The sequence below is a fragment of the Alternaria conjuncta genome, assembly GCF_024043145.1.
Source record: "Alternaria conjuncta strain BMP 0040 chromosome Unknown scaffold_29, whole genome shotgun sequence".
Classification (NCBI taxonomy): domain Eukaryota; kingdom Fungi; phylum Ascomycota; class Dothideomycetes; order Pleosporales; family Pleosporaceae; genus Alternaria; species Alternaria conjuncta.
The window spans coordinates 42,485-56,768 of record NW_026250118.1 but is presented as its reverse complement, the minus strand read 5'-3'; the positions used below and the strand labels follow the sequence as shown (position 1 = coordinate 56,768).

Genomic DNA, 14,284 nt, shown 5'->3' with positions numbered 1-14,284 from the left:
AACAATGACTACAGCAACAGCCCCAGAACTCAGACGTTCAAAGCGCAAACTGGACGAGCAAGCCGCTAACCCAGTTCCCAACACCCACAATGCGCCAGCGCCCAAGAAACGTGCGCGTAAAGCCATCACACCCATACAACCACGTCCAATCTACACCACCTTACCTCCCTTCCTCGCCCTTCCGCAAGAGCTACGAGATGAAATCTACAAGCACGTCCTAGAATCCGACAACACATCAACGCTCAAACCCGGGGCCCTTAACATCATCACACGCTGCGGCCTCGCCGGAGTAAACAGACAGATCTGCTCCGAGTACATCGACGCCGTCCTCTTCCACGCACCCGTCATAACAACCACAGTGCGCAACCACAACTTCGCACCCGTCGTCACGTTCCTAAACCGGCTGTCGCAGGCTCAGCTGAAGAAGCTGAGCAACGATGGACTTGAGGTCGCTGGGGCATACGACAGTCATGCGGTGCCGATGCGCAAGATACGGGTTATTCTGTCGTATACCGCTGGTGCGAAGGATAGCCATGCGCAACTGAATCGCTGGCTGGACAGATTCGATAATCCTGATAAACGGGGGTTGGGGATTGAGTTCGAGTACGAGGGTGATGGGACGTGGCATAAGGGAGGGTACAAACAGAGACCTAGGCCACGGGTTGGCGCGAGTAAACGGTGGATAGCAGAAGCGGGAAAGATCAGGACTGGTGGTAGTATTCGAAGACGGAATGGGTTTGTAGTTTATGGGCGGAGGTGCTGAAGGTCAAAGGACTTCTCATGTCGGATAGCGTGGTCGCGGTGTTGTGTGAGCTGGAGCGTGAGATGTTGAAGACATCTTTCTCACGTGATCGTATAAAAGGCAACTGCCCGCATCCAAACCGCCTGCATCCAGACCCCCAATCCCATGAGCAAGAGCCGCGAAGACCATGAGATCCCGGGTAAATGGTAAAGACATGCTACAGCCGGCATGCATATTGGCAGTCGCGAGCCAGCAGTTGCGGCAGGCACGGAACATTTTCGCAAGTTGCAATATATCCATACCATCTTGCGCTCCCTCCTGATTGGCCCAAACACAAGAAAACTCCCTTCGTTAACCAAAAGATTAATATATGTAGGGCGGGCGAAGAGTCTAGATCGAGGCCGACGTCCGGTAAAGTCCACGTGCAGACTTCCTCGCCTGGTGCAGGTGCCGACATATGGGCAAAAAGGAGTGTGTGCATGTCGCAGAGGAGGCCCCTTTTGTGTTGTTTTGCGGCGAAAGCGAAAGGGATGTTGTGGCACGGTGCGGCGGACCCGAAGACCTGTTTCGCGAGGTGAAGGACGATTTAACGCACGTCATCTTGGGGCGCGCCTTCGGATGCTGCGACGATGATTGACATACCCGCGGACTGCGCATATGTGATTGTTTGTTATCGCTGATCCGGCATCGACCGAACAGCGTTTCGCAGAATCTAGACTTTGGAGCATTTACATTTACCGCAGCCCGGAGCTAGTGTTGAGTACATATACGAGTATGCAGTCGCCCTTTCCAGCTTCTACCATCGACTACTGCACACGCGGTGTGGTCACCGACAGAGTTTGGAGCTAGCGCCTGTCGCGTATAGCCATCGCGAGTTTTGACAATTTGGTGGCGTGTGACGCGCCGGTTTTGGGTCGCGTTCACGTTCTGGCATGGTGCAGGCTGGGGCGAAAGTATGTATAGGTGCTCTGGGTTATCGCTCAACTTGCATCAAGGCTTGGTTGAGGTAACTTGCGGGTAAAGCGGCGCATACACGAGGCTCGTGGCATTTGTGTACTGTAGCACCTAAACTCCGCATGTCCCGAGGTGGCTGGCCTGTTAGGCGATATGCCCGCTTGTCGCCGCCCCCAGCGCGACATAGATTAATCTCGTGGTTTCTGCCACGAGGGCGCGCACGCGGGGAACCGGAGTGCCATGTCGTACGCAATATGTGAAATTGATGAGGGACAGTTTGAGAACCTGGGCTAGCGACTTTGCTAGGATGGGCTGACTTGGCGGGGGTTTAGTAGATTGATGGGCAGAAGTAATTACTGTTTAAGAGCCGGGCTCGTCGATCTGGGCTGGTATCGTGTTGTGCGCTTTGTGTTACTTACTTTTTGGTGCTGTTGTTTGTGTCGATCAAATACCTGGCTTTCGGGACTCTTCCATCACTTTTGGGGTTATTCGCTCAATTCTACGTTTGGCATCTGCAGGTTGTGCTCGAGACATCATGAAACTCTCAGCTATCATCGCGGTTGTTGCTGCGTCGGTTGCGCTTGCGTCGCCCGCTGCAGTACGTTCTCCCAACCTCTCACATCTTACATCTTCTTTACTCTTCCTGACTAACCACCAAAACAGGTCAGTCTCAATCGATCCGTCAAGGAGGTCAGGAATGCAGATGGAACCACCGCAGCGGTCTCTTGCATCGAGTGTCCTTGCGATGGCTTTCTTGGAATATGCAAATGCGTATGTATTGACGATTGAAGAACGACGATGAGGATGGGGATAAGGCTGATGAGAACAGATTCCAAATGGGTGCTGCTGCATTACTTGAGCATGAAGGAGGGATGATGGGTTGGGTGGTTGGGTGTTTGTGCATTATCGGCGTTGAGGATTACTATATACAACATGGCGGGACTGTTTTGCGATTCAGAGAGAAGAGAGGATGATGGCTGAGCGAAGAAGATCAACGTACCGTGGTCGCGGGGAATCAAGACTTCTATAGATGACCACGGAAAGAAAAGCCGGATGCTCGCGCATGGTTTCAATGTCTTTTGTGCAATGCATCAGCAGAATCCCGTCTTTGAAAGCTCATTTCGACCCTCCTGCTTCAACATTCTTCTCCGCCTCCTCCCTCTCTTCCTCCCCCCTAACCCACCTCCGAAACCCAATCGTCATAATCCCACCAATAGCCACCTGAAACGCCTGAAAAATAATCGCCGGAATCTGCATCTTACTCTGATCCACGGGATCAATATTAATATACATAACGCTCGTAAGCGGGACCACCATCGCCAGCGCCTTAGCCGGACAGCAATAACAACAAGCAATCACATCTTTCTTCGGCAGCCACATAGTGGCAGCGACGAAGCAGATAGCCAGCCAGATAAAGTAGAGCGCAATGGTGATGAAGACGATGAAAATGATATTGGAGGGTTTGACGGCTGAGAAGGCGCCCGAGGAGAAGGCTTGGTCGAAGGTCTGCCATACCATTGTTAGGAGGGCGATGGAGGAGAGTTTCAGCAATTTCCACTCGAAGAAGACTTTTTGTGTGAGCTTGGGGAAGAGGCGTTGGACGATTTGGCCCAGCAGCATGGGCAGGAAGAGGGAGAGGCCGAGTTGCATGAAGACGCGCTGGTATATGCCCGCGTAGCCTGACCCCCGTTGCAGGACTTTGCTGTACCAGGATCCGGTTGAGAGGTACATTTGCAGGATTATCGGTGTGAGGAAGGGACAGAGGAACTGGCCTATGACTGATTGCACGACTGTGAGGGCTGCGTTGCCGTGGGCTTGCCGCGTCATGACAACATTACTAGACATGGTTGTGGGCGCGCTGCCGACGAAGAGAAACCCGATCAAGAGCCACGGGTCCATGAACTTGGGGTTCGTAGCACATAGGCTGACGATGGCGAAGGTGGCTGCGGAACAGACGAGGTAGCATTGGAGTTGCACGAAGATGTGCAGTTTCCAGCGCATGTAGTTTGCGAGCATGACCCGGGTGTCTAGGGTACAGCCGTTGATGAAGAAGATGACGGATACGGCGAGGTAGGTGATTACGGTTCGTTTTGTGCGTTGTTGGGAGGCGGGGACTTGGACTTGGGAGGAGATGAGGACGACGGTGCCCATGGCGAGGAGGAACCATTGGTCTTTGATGAACCATTTTAGGACTGAGAGGGCTTTTGCGCGTTTGGAAAGTTTCTTCTTAATTGTTGACTTGTTCCCTTCTCTTGTGTCGGATGTCTCAGCTTCGAGGGGCTCACTGGTTTTTTGAGAATCGAGAAGTGGTGGTCCAGTGTTGATTGAATCCATGTTCGTCGCTTCTGTAATGCGCTCTTCTGCTATCGTTCCTTTGTTGCCTTCCATAGACGACCGGCTTGATGGTGTCGCCGCTGTCCCCATCTCGATTTCGTCATGTTTGTCCATCGAAGCTGCCATTTAATATGTGCCTAGACGATCAGCTACAATGCTCAAATCTCCCATGCATGCGTCTTGGCCTTGAGATATGTGACTCTTCGGTAATACAACGGGCCTAATCATGTAGCCGATTTAGCGCATGCCGACGCGGGAAGTTTACCCCAATGACGCGCGGGCGGGTGAAGCCGGGATCCTGCCATCATCATCTTCAAGCGACAATCATGCATCGCGAGGCAGTGATGACGGTGAGTCGGTTGTTCATCTTTCCAGAGGTTAGAGGGTGAATGATGGCAGACGACGGGCAATGAGGCGGCCCGGTTAGTCAGCTCCAGGGCTTGAACAAAGGCATCATCCCCGCCATTGACCGCGGCGTGGCACGGCGCATACAGTACAGTACACCACGCCGCCCTTCGCTTTCTCAGCACCACATCCCCCCAGGCTTCTAGCCACCCGTCACTCGCTTCCCCGTCTCCCAATGACCGCCCCTCATCCCCCCGATGCCGATGCCGATGACGACGCCAACCGCAAACTCATCTGGGCATCCGTCTACCGCACCCTCCTCCAACACGCCCACCCCGACGCGCGCTTCAACCACGACTACATGTCCTTCACCCCCGACTTCCGCAACTCCGCCACCGCAATCTCCCGCCTAACCACGCTCCCCTGCTACAAATCCGCCGCCACTATCCTCATAACCCCCGACAACAGCCTCGAGCACCTACGCTGCCGCGCCCTGAAAGACGGGAAAAAAGTGCTCGTCGCTACGTACCGACTGCGCAGGGGATTTGTGCTGTTGCATCCCGGCCGGATAGCGGAGACGAAATACGAAATCGCAGCGTGTCTAGACGGCATGGAGAAGCCTGGGATAGGGCGTTCGGTGTCGCTGGCGCAGATGCGCGATGAAGGGCTCCGGGTAGATCTGTGTGTAACCGGGGGACTGGTGTTCAACGCGCAGGGCGTGACGATATGGGAAGGGCATAATCTATTCGAGATACAATATGCGATGTTATCGGACCTAGGTGTTTTACACCACAAGACACCTGTTGTGGCGGTTGCGCATGACTGTCAGGTTGTTGATGAGGCGGCGCTGGGTGTGGAGAAGGTAACAGTATCTCCGACGAGGAAGGGAGAGGTACAGTGTGATTTTGTTGTTACACCGGATAAGTTGTATGAGATTGAGGGTGCGGTCGAGCCTACCCAAGGTGTGGACTTTGACGCGATAGATCCCGAGGGTGTGGAGAATATTCCGCCGCTGCAGGAGTTGAGGGGGATTAGGATGATGGAGGGGATTATGCGGAAGGAGGGGTTTGTTTCTGAGAAGGAGGAGAAGGCTGATGAAGCGCTGAATGAGGAGGAGCAGATGGGGGTTGGTATTGTGGAGAAGCTGATGCAGGGTTATAGGGCGTAGGGAATGGAGATTATGATGATGGATGTACGTGCGAGGTAGGTCAGCAAGACATTTGAAAGGGATTATATTATTAGACTAGAAGGCTGCCTGTAGAAGACGAAGCGAAAGCAACGTATACGCTCCAAGGCGGATGTGGACATCAAACGCCACCGCAATGGAAAAGATGCAAGCTGATCACTTCCCTCTCCCGCTCTTACAATCCCCATCTTCCACATATACCCAAATCTACACCCTCTCCTTCCAACACTCCACCCCCGTAACCCTCCCCACCTTCCCCCCATCAACCAAAACCCTCTCCCCACCCATCCTCACAACCACCCCTTCACTGCCCCACCCCAAACTCGCTTTACACACCACCTCCGCATCATCCCTCTCTACTGCGCCTCCTTGCAGATCCGTGCCCTGCTCTACTCCGAGTATCTCAATGGCCTGGACGTGTTCGGGCCGTGTGCTGAGATCAAGAGACACGTCGATGGGTATATGTATCGACCATGCGTTGTTGGATGTTGATGTGGATATTTGTGGGTTTTGGGATGAACCGAGGGTGTAGTGTGAGGGTGAGCCGATGAGGGAGAGAGTAACGAGGGGTAGGGCTTCTGAGGGTTCAGGCGAGGGTAGTGGGGAGGCGGTTGCAAAGGCGATGAGGCCTGCGATCGAGAGAATGGTCTGCATGTTGTGCTGTGTTGATGTGCGTGTAGTCGCAAGTTGACGTGTCGCTGTAAGCCGGTCTCGCAGTGCGTTTGTTTGAAGCGTTGAGTGATACTCGGTCCGAAGATATCCGTGATATGGTACATAGCACACAGCGTGCGCCGTACCTCGCACTCACCTTCTCATATACAATACCCTCCCAACCACGCCGCAAAGTCTCCACTGTGCGCGAAACATACTACCAGTGGCACAGCCGTCCTCCAGCGGTTGCGTAATCTCAATCCACCAAAGGGAAACACCTACGCCACAGCCGCTGTCACCCACACGGCATTCCTTCGGCGGTGCAATGCGGAGAATATTCTGGCCGTCGTGATTGGGGCGGCTGCGGGACGTAGCCGCTAGGATTTTCCGGGGGGCCTTCGTGTTGGTGAGTGGGCGGGCGCGTCGTGCCCTTGATGCGCCCGAGACTGTGCCGCATTGGCGCATGCTATGTACATATGCGTGATATGCATTCGCATGCATGCATAAGAAAAAGCAAATTGCTTATCATGGGAAACGGAGGGCGAAGGATGCGAAGAAGCAACCATGGAGGTTATCGTATGGACTCACTTCAAGAAGTGAAAGCTTGTGTGTGTTGTGCTATCTGGAGATAAGAAAGTGAAGATGTGCTGCAAAAGCAAGGCTGTGTTCTTGCTTGGCACATGTCAATGCCCTGCCCGGAAAGAGGGGGTTATCTCACTCCAGTTCGGCCGTAACAGCAATGCAACAGTGCAGCCCGATCCCCTTCGGAGTGGATGTACTTGGATTGGAGGGTGATGATGTTCATGTTATGCTTCTTGTGTAGATCATTTGTTCGCGTGTGTATGGATACCTCGTTTTGGTACAGCTTACAAGATCGGCAGTTCATTTGATGATGGGTTGCCGTGTCTCGTTCGGGTTGTGATATTCGCCTCCTGATTTAGCAGCCGTGGCAGCTGCATCAGAAATCGCATTGGGACTAGGCGACGGCAAGGCCTCCAGTATGTCCGCATGTTGAATGGCGTCGCTGTACCTACATCGTGACTACGTATGTTGGAGCACATCACTTACCTGCTTCGATTGTCAGTCTCCTAGCAAATATCTGACGTATTGCCTTGAGTAGATTGGTTTGAAGCATAACGGCCGCCATCGCATATACGGATACCAGGACGTCGGACATAAGCGCGAACTAGACACCAAACCCGCAAGTTCGTCCGTTACCAGCAGGTACCGACTCACATTTTAACCAAAGTTTGTTGCCATGACTGAACCTTGCGAGCGTCGTCCAGAAATGTTCAAGATTTTCACCCAACCCAGTCAACCATAGGATCGTTGCTCCCGACTGCAAGGGTTGCACGAACGCGGCGATGGGGCGGCTCGAAGGTGGGTTCAACAGGCCAAGGGTATGAAGACTTCTTCGTCGCACTCGCAGGGGAACACCGTTTTACTCTCCGCTCTCCAATACACGGTCGCCACTTTGGAAGCCGGAGTTTTTCCCCAGGAGTGTGCTCCGCCGGACGCCTAAACCTTCGTTGGGAGGCCTGGTTGAGCGTTCCTCGGCAGTTTGAGACGAACTTACCAAACGGGAAGAACGTTGAGCTGAGACCAACTGCCTTGGAGAGGACCGGACGGGCGTGGCATCGGGAGATAAACGGTTGCGGAGTTGTTTCCAGGAATTTGGAAGTGCTGTGCTACCCTGATGCATGCGACGCTCATGTCGCCATTGTTCTGTGGATTCGTGGCCCACATATGGAATTTTGATCGCTAGGATGGTGCCTGCGAGACGAATCGACCTGCCAGCCAGCGTTACCCGCGTAGGCACTCAATCCCGATGCCTGTTTGTCGAAATATTGAAGCAGAAGTCGTTGGACAGGCAATTGACAGGCGTTCGGACGACTAGCCGTTGTTGTATATCAGATCCCAAGTCTGGGTTTCAGTCGCGAACTATGGTTGTTCGTGCGACGGACTCTGCATCTAGGGGAGATAGTAGCGCTGGCGATGATGCAAGTGCTGAGCTAGATCCAGGTCCTCCAGTGCCTACAGCAAGTGCCGATGCCCGCGACGACGAGTCAGTCCGCGCACTAGATACTCGTGAAACCCTGCAGACTCAATGTGAGGAAGCCGAGGCACCTGATTAGTCTGGCGACATCTGGCGACAGTCTTGACTTATACAATTGAACGTCAAAAGCCACAAAATCTATCGTCGTAGAATGGCTGGCGGTGTCGGCGGACTCTCGCTCTCGCAAACCTTCAGTGGGGCTCCACGCAGGTTCAGGAACCGCCCGGCTAGCGGTTACAAGTTCCCGTCTTTAGACGTGCAGAGCACTTCCTCATCGAGAGAATCGGCAGTCAGCGTAGAATAGCTGAAACCAACGGTTAAAGAGATACTGCGCGATGATGCAGCCGATCAGCGGCAGCAAGTGGGAGCTCCGAGGAGTCTGTGAGGTTGAGTGTTGACTCCAGGGCTGTCAGTGGGCGTCGGAGCTAGCTGCGAAGCGGAAGGCACGGAAGATGCAGCCCTTGCGAGATTTTCGGTGACTAATCCCCTTCTCGGCTAGCCTTCACGTGGCCGGTGAACATCGCGAAACTCCTTCGAGCGGGACGCATCTAGGCACCGCCAAAAGCAGGACAGAACAACCACTGCCGTTCCCCAAGCAGCGCTTTTGAGTTTCGCTACTGCGAGCTGCCTTCCAGCCATGGTGGCGTCCCAGCCTATGCGAGGTACAAGTCAGCCATGTGCACGAGGCTGCCCAGCTGCTGCACATGTGTACGCTGATCTCCTATCCCCTCCCTCCGTCATGTCCCTATTTGAGTTCAATGAACAATTTCGTTTGCGGCAGTCAACACTACTGCCGTCAGCTTCTACGCGTCCCCGAGTGCCCTGTCAACGCATGAACGACTTCGCCAAATCCATAGTCCCGTGTCCGAGCTCCGCGGGACAACGACCCTGTTGGTAATGGTCGCTCCTTGAAACGGACCAGACCCTGGAACGAGTACTGGGAGCCCGCCCGCAGACCCACTTCACTCGTGGCGGCACCCATTATGCGGTGTCTTCTATAGTCTCCACCCTGCTTATTCGGTCAAGTGTCTAGCTGCGTAAAAGATCCTGAGCCCCCCATTACCGACCGAACGGTGTGCTCATTCTGGGGCTCCTCCTCGCTGTATGAGTGTCCACTGCTTCGTCAATATACCACACCACAATGGCTATTCCCAACAGAGGCCCCGAGCTGCTCGCAGTCAACATCGCCTTCGTCACCACTGCAGTTCTGGCTTGTTGCTTGAGGATATATGTTCGCCTCTGTATGGTCAAGGCATTTGGCCGAGATGACTATTTGATGGTCCTCGCAACTGTAAGTGTATATTAATACGATAACTGGGTCCCGATCTGACTAGGTCCTCAGCTCTTCTTCATTTCGTACACCACATCGTCTTGTATTGGCATACACTATGGAACCGGAAAACATCATCGTGACCTGCCCATCGAGGGTGTCCAAAACGCGAAGCATGCGTGGTACTTTTGCTATCTGTTCTACTCCATATCTATGATATGTTCAAAGCTTTCCATCGGTTTCCTTCTCCTGCGAATTAGTATTCGGAAACTACACACATGGTAAGTAATCGCAAACTGGACTTGTGACAACATTGACTAAGAATACCAGGATCATCTACAGTGCCATGTGCGTCTCGATCATCGCTGGAGGCACCTTCTTCTTCGTCTGTCTCTTCCAGTGCTACCCAATCTCGTACATGTGGGACCGTACTTCGCAAGAAGGAAAGTGCGTTGACAACACCGTCATCACCGCTCTCGGCTACGTCTACAGTATCTTCAGTATCATCACCGACTTCACTTTCGCCATCATTCCGGGATTCTTGGTATGGCACTTGCAGTTGAAGAGGAGGACCAAGGTTGCTTTGATCCCGTTGATCACCATGGGGTGCATCGCAAGTGCTGCGGTCATTGCGCGCATGCCTTTCGTTCACTACTTCAACTCTCCTGACTTCCTCTGTATGTCTCCCTACCGCTCCTTGTCGTACTGGGCACTAATGCTGCCAGGGTCCACACTCGACATCGCCATCTGGTCATCGGTCGAACAAGGTCTCGCTATCACTGCCGGTAGCCTTGCAACGCTCCGCCCATTATTCTTCATCGCCATGCACAAGCTCGGTCTCTCTACACGCCCAACTGGAGCCTACCGTCCGTCCGCATACGGCATGTCCGCCCCGCTACCCGGCAACGCCGCTGGAAACTCCAAAGCCGACAAGCTCCGTCCCGACATGTACAAACTCTCTGCCACCGTGCAGACTCGCACCTCCGACGACGAACCCGTTTCGAATTCGAATAAATGGTACGGCGGAAAGGCACCACCAAACTCGAAGAAAAGTACGCGTGTGGACAACTCCGACAACGACAGTCAAAGGAGTCTGAGGATCAAGAGCGCTCGGAGCAGTGCGGAAGAGGACCATTTCCAGAACGGCATCATGGTCTCCAAGTCATTTTACATCACGGATGAAGAGCGGGGATCGGTTTTGTCTGCGCCTTACAGATGATGAGTTTCAGCAATACACCCACTTTCAACATTTTCCATTTGTCATCACGAAGACATGCGATGTGGCTTACGTCGCAGAGGAGATTTGCATCACATCGGCAAGCTCTTTTTTGCTTCAGATCCAGCTGAAACGGAGTACCGTGAACGAAATGACCTCAATGCCGTCTTCAAACGGCGGTGGTGATGGCGTTCACACATTCATTATCGTGTCTACAGTTGCTATCAACAACGACGCAGATGTGTCTAGGCGCCCCGGTCCCACCGCCGCGGTACTTACACTTGCGCGAAGAAGCAAAGACCACAGCCGCACGACACCACGAAAAAGCCATCGTGAACCCGAAAAAGTATGCGAACGACTCGCCTCGGCAATCGTAGTTACCGAGCAACTGCGCGATGAGAAAGCAGGTTCGCCTGGAAGCACACCGCCCCACAGCGGCTCGAGTCTGGGTCTTACTTGACTCGAAATATACCACGGCAGGGACGCGACGTCACCAACTGCCGCATCACGGCTCACGGCCTTTATCTTTGTATACCCCCATCCCTGTACATTAGCAAAGAGCGACATGACTCTTTGAAATACCCTGTATATACTAGTAATGTACTTAATAAGAAACACTAAGATTATTCTACGCATGTTGCGACATCCATTTGCGGCACGGGTAGTCTGCTTGACGTTGACTATCTAGATGCCATGACGACGAAAAAGATATCGCGATGCGCTACCCCAAGGCTAGCTTTTTCGTCTCGAAATACCAAGCTTGCCGCACTTCCAACAGGAAAGAGGTTTGTGGTTAACAGATTACAACTGCCGCAGAGCCTCAGACCACCTCGGCAGGGGAGGGGAAGTAAGCTTACATGCAGCGCCATCATTCCTCACTGTGATTGTATGACACCGCCAGACATTCTTCTGACCGCCACTGTCGTCTCACCATCACGCCATGTACCGGCATCACCTTCGCAATGATCTTCGCAATGATGTACCACTTTCCCATCCCATCCCATCCCATCCACGCTCCGCCACCAACTCCCCCATCTGCACCTGGACATGTGCATATGTCTATCTCCATCGCAACCAAAGTTGAAAGAACACTCCGCCGAACACCACCCGACCGGTGACCGTCGCACCACCCCTCTAACAACCGCCTCTCTACACTACAGAAAATCTCCACAAAATTACCCTTCGTAATCAACTACGCCTACGAACGGCGGTTCCTACCGTTCCGTTGCGATTGACCTATCATACATCACCCTTTCCTGCCTGACACTACCACTACCACTACCACTACCACTACCAGTAGCTCGCCCAGACCCCGAAAGTCCGAAAGCCCTCAAGCGCGAAGGTCTTCAAGCGCGGAAATGCGACAAAAGGCCCGATTCACAGCGATCATGACTGCTAGTGTACCACCCGCCAGTCTGGCCTCAACGCGGGACCTAGTTTGCCTAGCCCTCCTAGCTCTTTAAGATCATCGCTAAGATCATCGTCAGCGTCTGAGGTGCGGCTAGACTAGATGAAAAGGTCCGATGGTGTGCTGTGATGTGATGTTCAGGAGGGTTGGGCATGCACGCAGGGAAGAGGGGTGTTATTGTAGTGTGTAGTGCGTAACCTGCGTGCTGAAAGTTGGTAGTGTATCCAAGGTGGCAAGTGGCAAGTGAAACTGCGATGACGAGTTAGATGGATGGCGAACTAGATGTACGCAGGGAACTTTGAACGAAAACAGGGTCGATAGGCAGCCAGCCAATCGGGCAGGATTAATCATCTGAACGATCTGTGACATGCCGAAGGCTGAGATGGGATAAGGTGGAAATAGAGTTCGGTGGCTGGGTAGCCCAGCCGTTGAGAACGAGGTTAGTAGTAGGTTAGTAGGTTAGTAGGTTAGGGAGTGATCGTGCATGAAGGCGCTAGGCAATCAGGGTATCGGGATAGAGATGAGCGAGTGACATGTTTGGGAGCTGGGAGTGACATGTCTACACGGTGCATAGTGCAGATGTATGCAGATGTACCCCGTGTTCAGGCGGAGTTGACACCGGTGACGGGCGGCATATGCCATGTAGTGAGTGAGATTCACAACTTGACTCTCTCCGTGTTTCCACGAATGGGCATGATTACTCATAGGGACGTGAAAGCCAAGACGACAGACGAGGACACGGCAGGGAAACGAGATGATGCTGGATTAACGTTGGGAAAGAGGGCGTTCTGGAACACGGGTGCAAGAGCTTGGAGTTTGGTGGCTGAGATCGTGAACTACACGTCGGCAATTACAGCTATTTCGGTCTACATCCGGAACTAAACTATGCGCTCAAGTGCAGCACGAGCAGTCATTGCAGCTCGAGTCGCGGATAGCAGGCGGCGCCGCGCACGTCTTCTGCGGTGTATACGGGAGCGTCGTAGTAGCAGGCGGAGGAGCATTGAGCGTAGATGCTTTGACCAAAACCGGGATAGCAGCGCCAGTCGAAAGACGAAATTCGCGATGGCCAAGAACTGGGGTTTCGTTAGTACTGAGATGTCGGAACGACATTGAAGACACGGTGACATACCCCGAAGCAAACTGCCAATCTCGCCCGAATGCGAGGAGATGGAGATGTAGGTACTATCGTCATTGCTGAGGATATCGTCGAGTACAGCTTTTGAGCGGGCATCCTGATTTGCGCGCGGTTCAGCGAAGAGTTCAGTCCAGTATGGGTCTTCTTCTGCGAAACCCTTTTCGAATTTGAAGCCAGGGAAGTTCTTCTTGATGAAGGACTTGCTGTGGCGGCGATCGCAGGTATGCGCGCTGATACCCTCACGCAGGAATTCCTTGACAACAGGCACAAAGGGGTTCTTTTTCGGCAACTTAACGCCTTCGAAAGTGATCTTCGCGGTATCGAGACAGCGGTACAAGGGACTGGTGTAGAAAGTCTCGGGCGGAGTGATCTTCTCGTCTTTGATGAGGTGGCTCCAGAACTTGTTTACTACTTTCGCTTGTTCGATACCGTCGATGGTGAGTTGGGCGTCGGCCCAGGTAACGGTGCCGTTGCCGTCGAGTTCAGACCAGTAGCAGTTCCACGCCGGGGTGCCGAAGTAGGATTCTGCGGCGTTGTGGAAGCCTTCGCCGTGGCGGCCCATGAAGAAGAGGGCGTAGCGTTCATTGCGCGGTGCCTTCTTGTTTAGGGTGGAAATGTAGTGGGCGAGACGCTGCCATTGGGTCGAGTGCTTTCGGTCTGGGCAGGAAGAATCGCTGGGGTAGGTCCGGTTGATTAGACCGAAGTTGCTGGTGAGGAAGTTGAAGGTCGAGGGGTCGGTCGAATTCTCGTCTTGTTGGAAGATGCCGGTTACGACGGTGTAGTTGATGGACTTTGCGTGGTGGTATGCGCTGACTGAGGTCGCGGCGGTCAGAAGACCGTATAGAAGCGATGATGCGAGCATGATGGCTGATTAGGAATACGATTACTGCAGATAGATCCAAGGCCTACTGTTCGGATGAACGACGGTTCCCAGCGGTTCTTTAAGACGTACATGATGTCGGACGTCTTTGCTCCGATTGTACAGCG

General features: G+C 53.4%; 5 protein-coding genes across 5 annotated transcripts; 3 read left to right on the top strand and 2 right to left on the bottom strand.

The window, feature by feature from the left end:
- Window positions 1-4: 4 nt before the first annotated feature.
- Window positions 5-717, top strand: J4E85_011023 (uncharacterized protein; the record flags this gene model as incomplete). Its single annotated transcript, XM_051475226.1, has 2 exons — window positions 5-636; window positions 687-717. The coding sequence occupies 2 exons, from the start codon at window positions 5-7 to the stop codon at window positions 715-717; spliced, it is 663 nt and encodes a 220-aa protein (XP_051320930.1).
- Window positions 718-2,812: 2,095 nt separating this feature from the next.
- Window positions 2,813-4,030, bottom strand: J4E85_011022 (uncharacterized protein; the record flags this gene model as incomplete). Its single annotated transcript, XM_051475225.1, has 1 exon — window positions 2,813-4,030. The coding sequence occupies one exon, from the start codon at window positions 4,028-4,030 to the stop codon at window positions 2,813-2,815; it is 1,218 nt and encodes a 405-aa protein (XP_051320929.1).
- Window positions 4,031-4,610: 580 nt separating this feature from the next.
- On the top strand, window positions 4,611-5,543 carry J4E85_011021 (uncharacterized protein; the record flags this gene model as incomplete). The annotated part of the gene is made up of 1 exon (XM_051475224.1): window positions 4,611-5,543. One exon carries the CDS (start codon window positions 4,611-4,613, stop codon window positions 5,541-5,543), a length of 933 nt encoding a protein of 310 aa, XP_051320928.1.
- Window positions 5,544-9,409: 3,866 nt separating this feature from the next.
- On the top strand, window positions 9,410-10,757 carry J4E85_011020 (uncharacterized protein; the record flags this gene model as incomplete). Its single annotated transcript, XM_051475223.1, has 3 exons — window positions 9,410-9,559; window positions 9,611-9,819; window positions 9,869-10,757. 3 exons carry the CDS (start codon window positions 9,410-9,412, stop codon window positions 10,755-10,757), a joined length of 1,248 nt encoding a protein of 415 aa, XP_051320927.1.
- A 2,296-nt stretch (window positions 10,758-13,053) lies between these two features.
- Window positions 13,054-14,159, bottom strand: J4E85_011019 (uncharacterized protein; the record flags this gene model as incomplete). Its single annotated transcript, XM_051475222.1, has 2 exons — window positions 13,054-13,235; window positions 13,292-14,159. The coding sequence occupies 2 exons, from the start codon at window positions 14,157-14,159 to the stop codon at window positions 13,054-13,056; spliced, it is 1,050 nt and encodes a 349-aa protein (XP_051320926.1).
- Window positions 14,160-14,284: the final 125 nt, after the last annotated feature.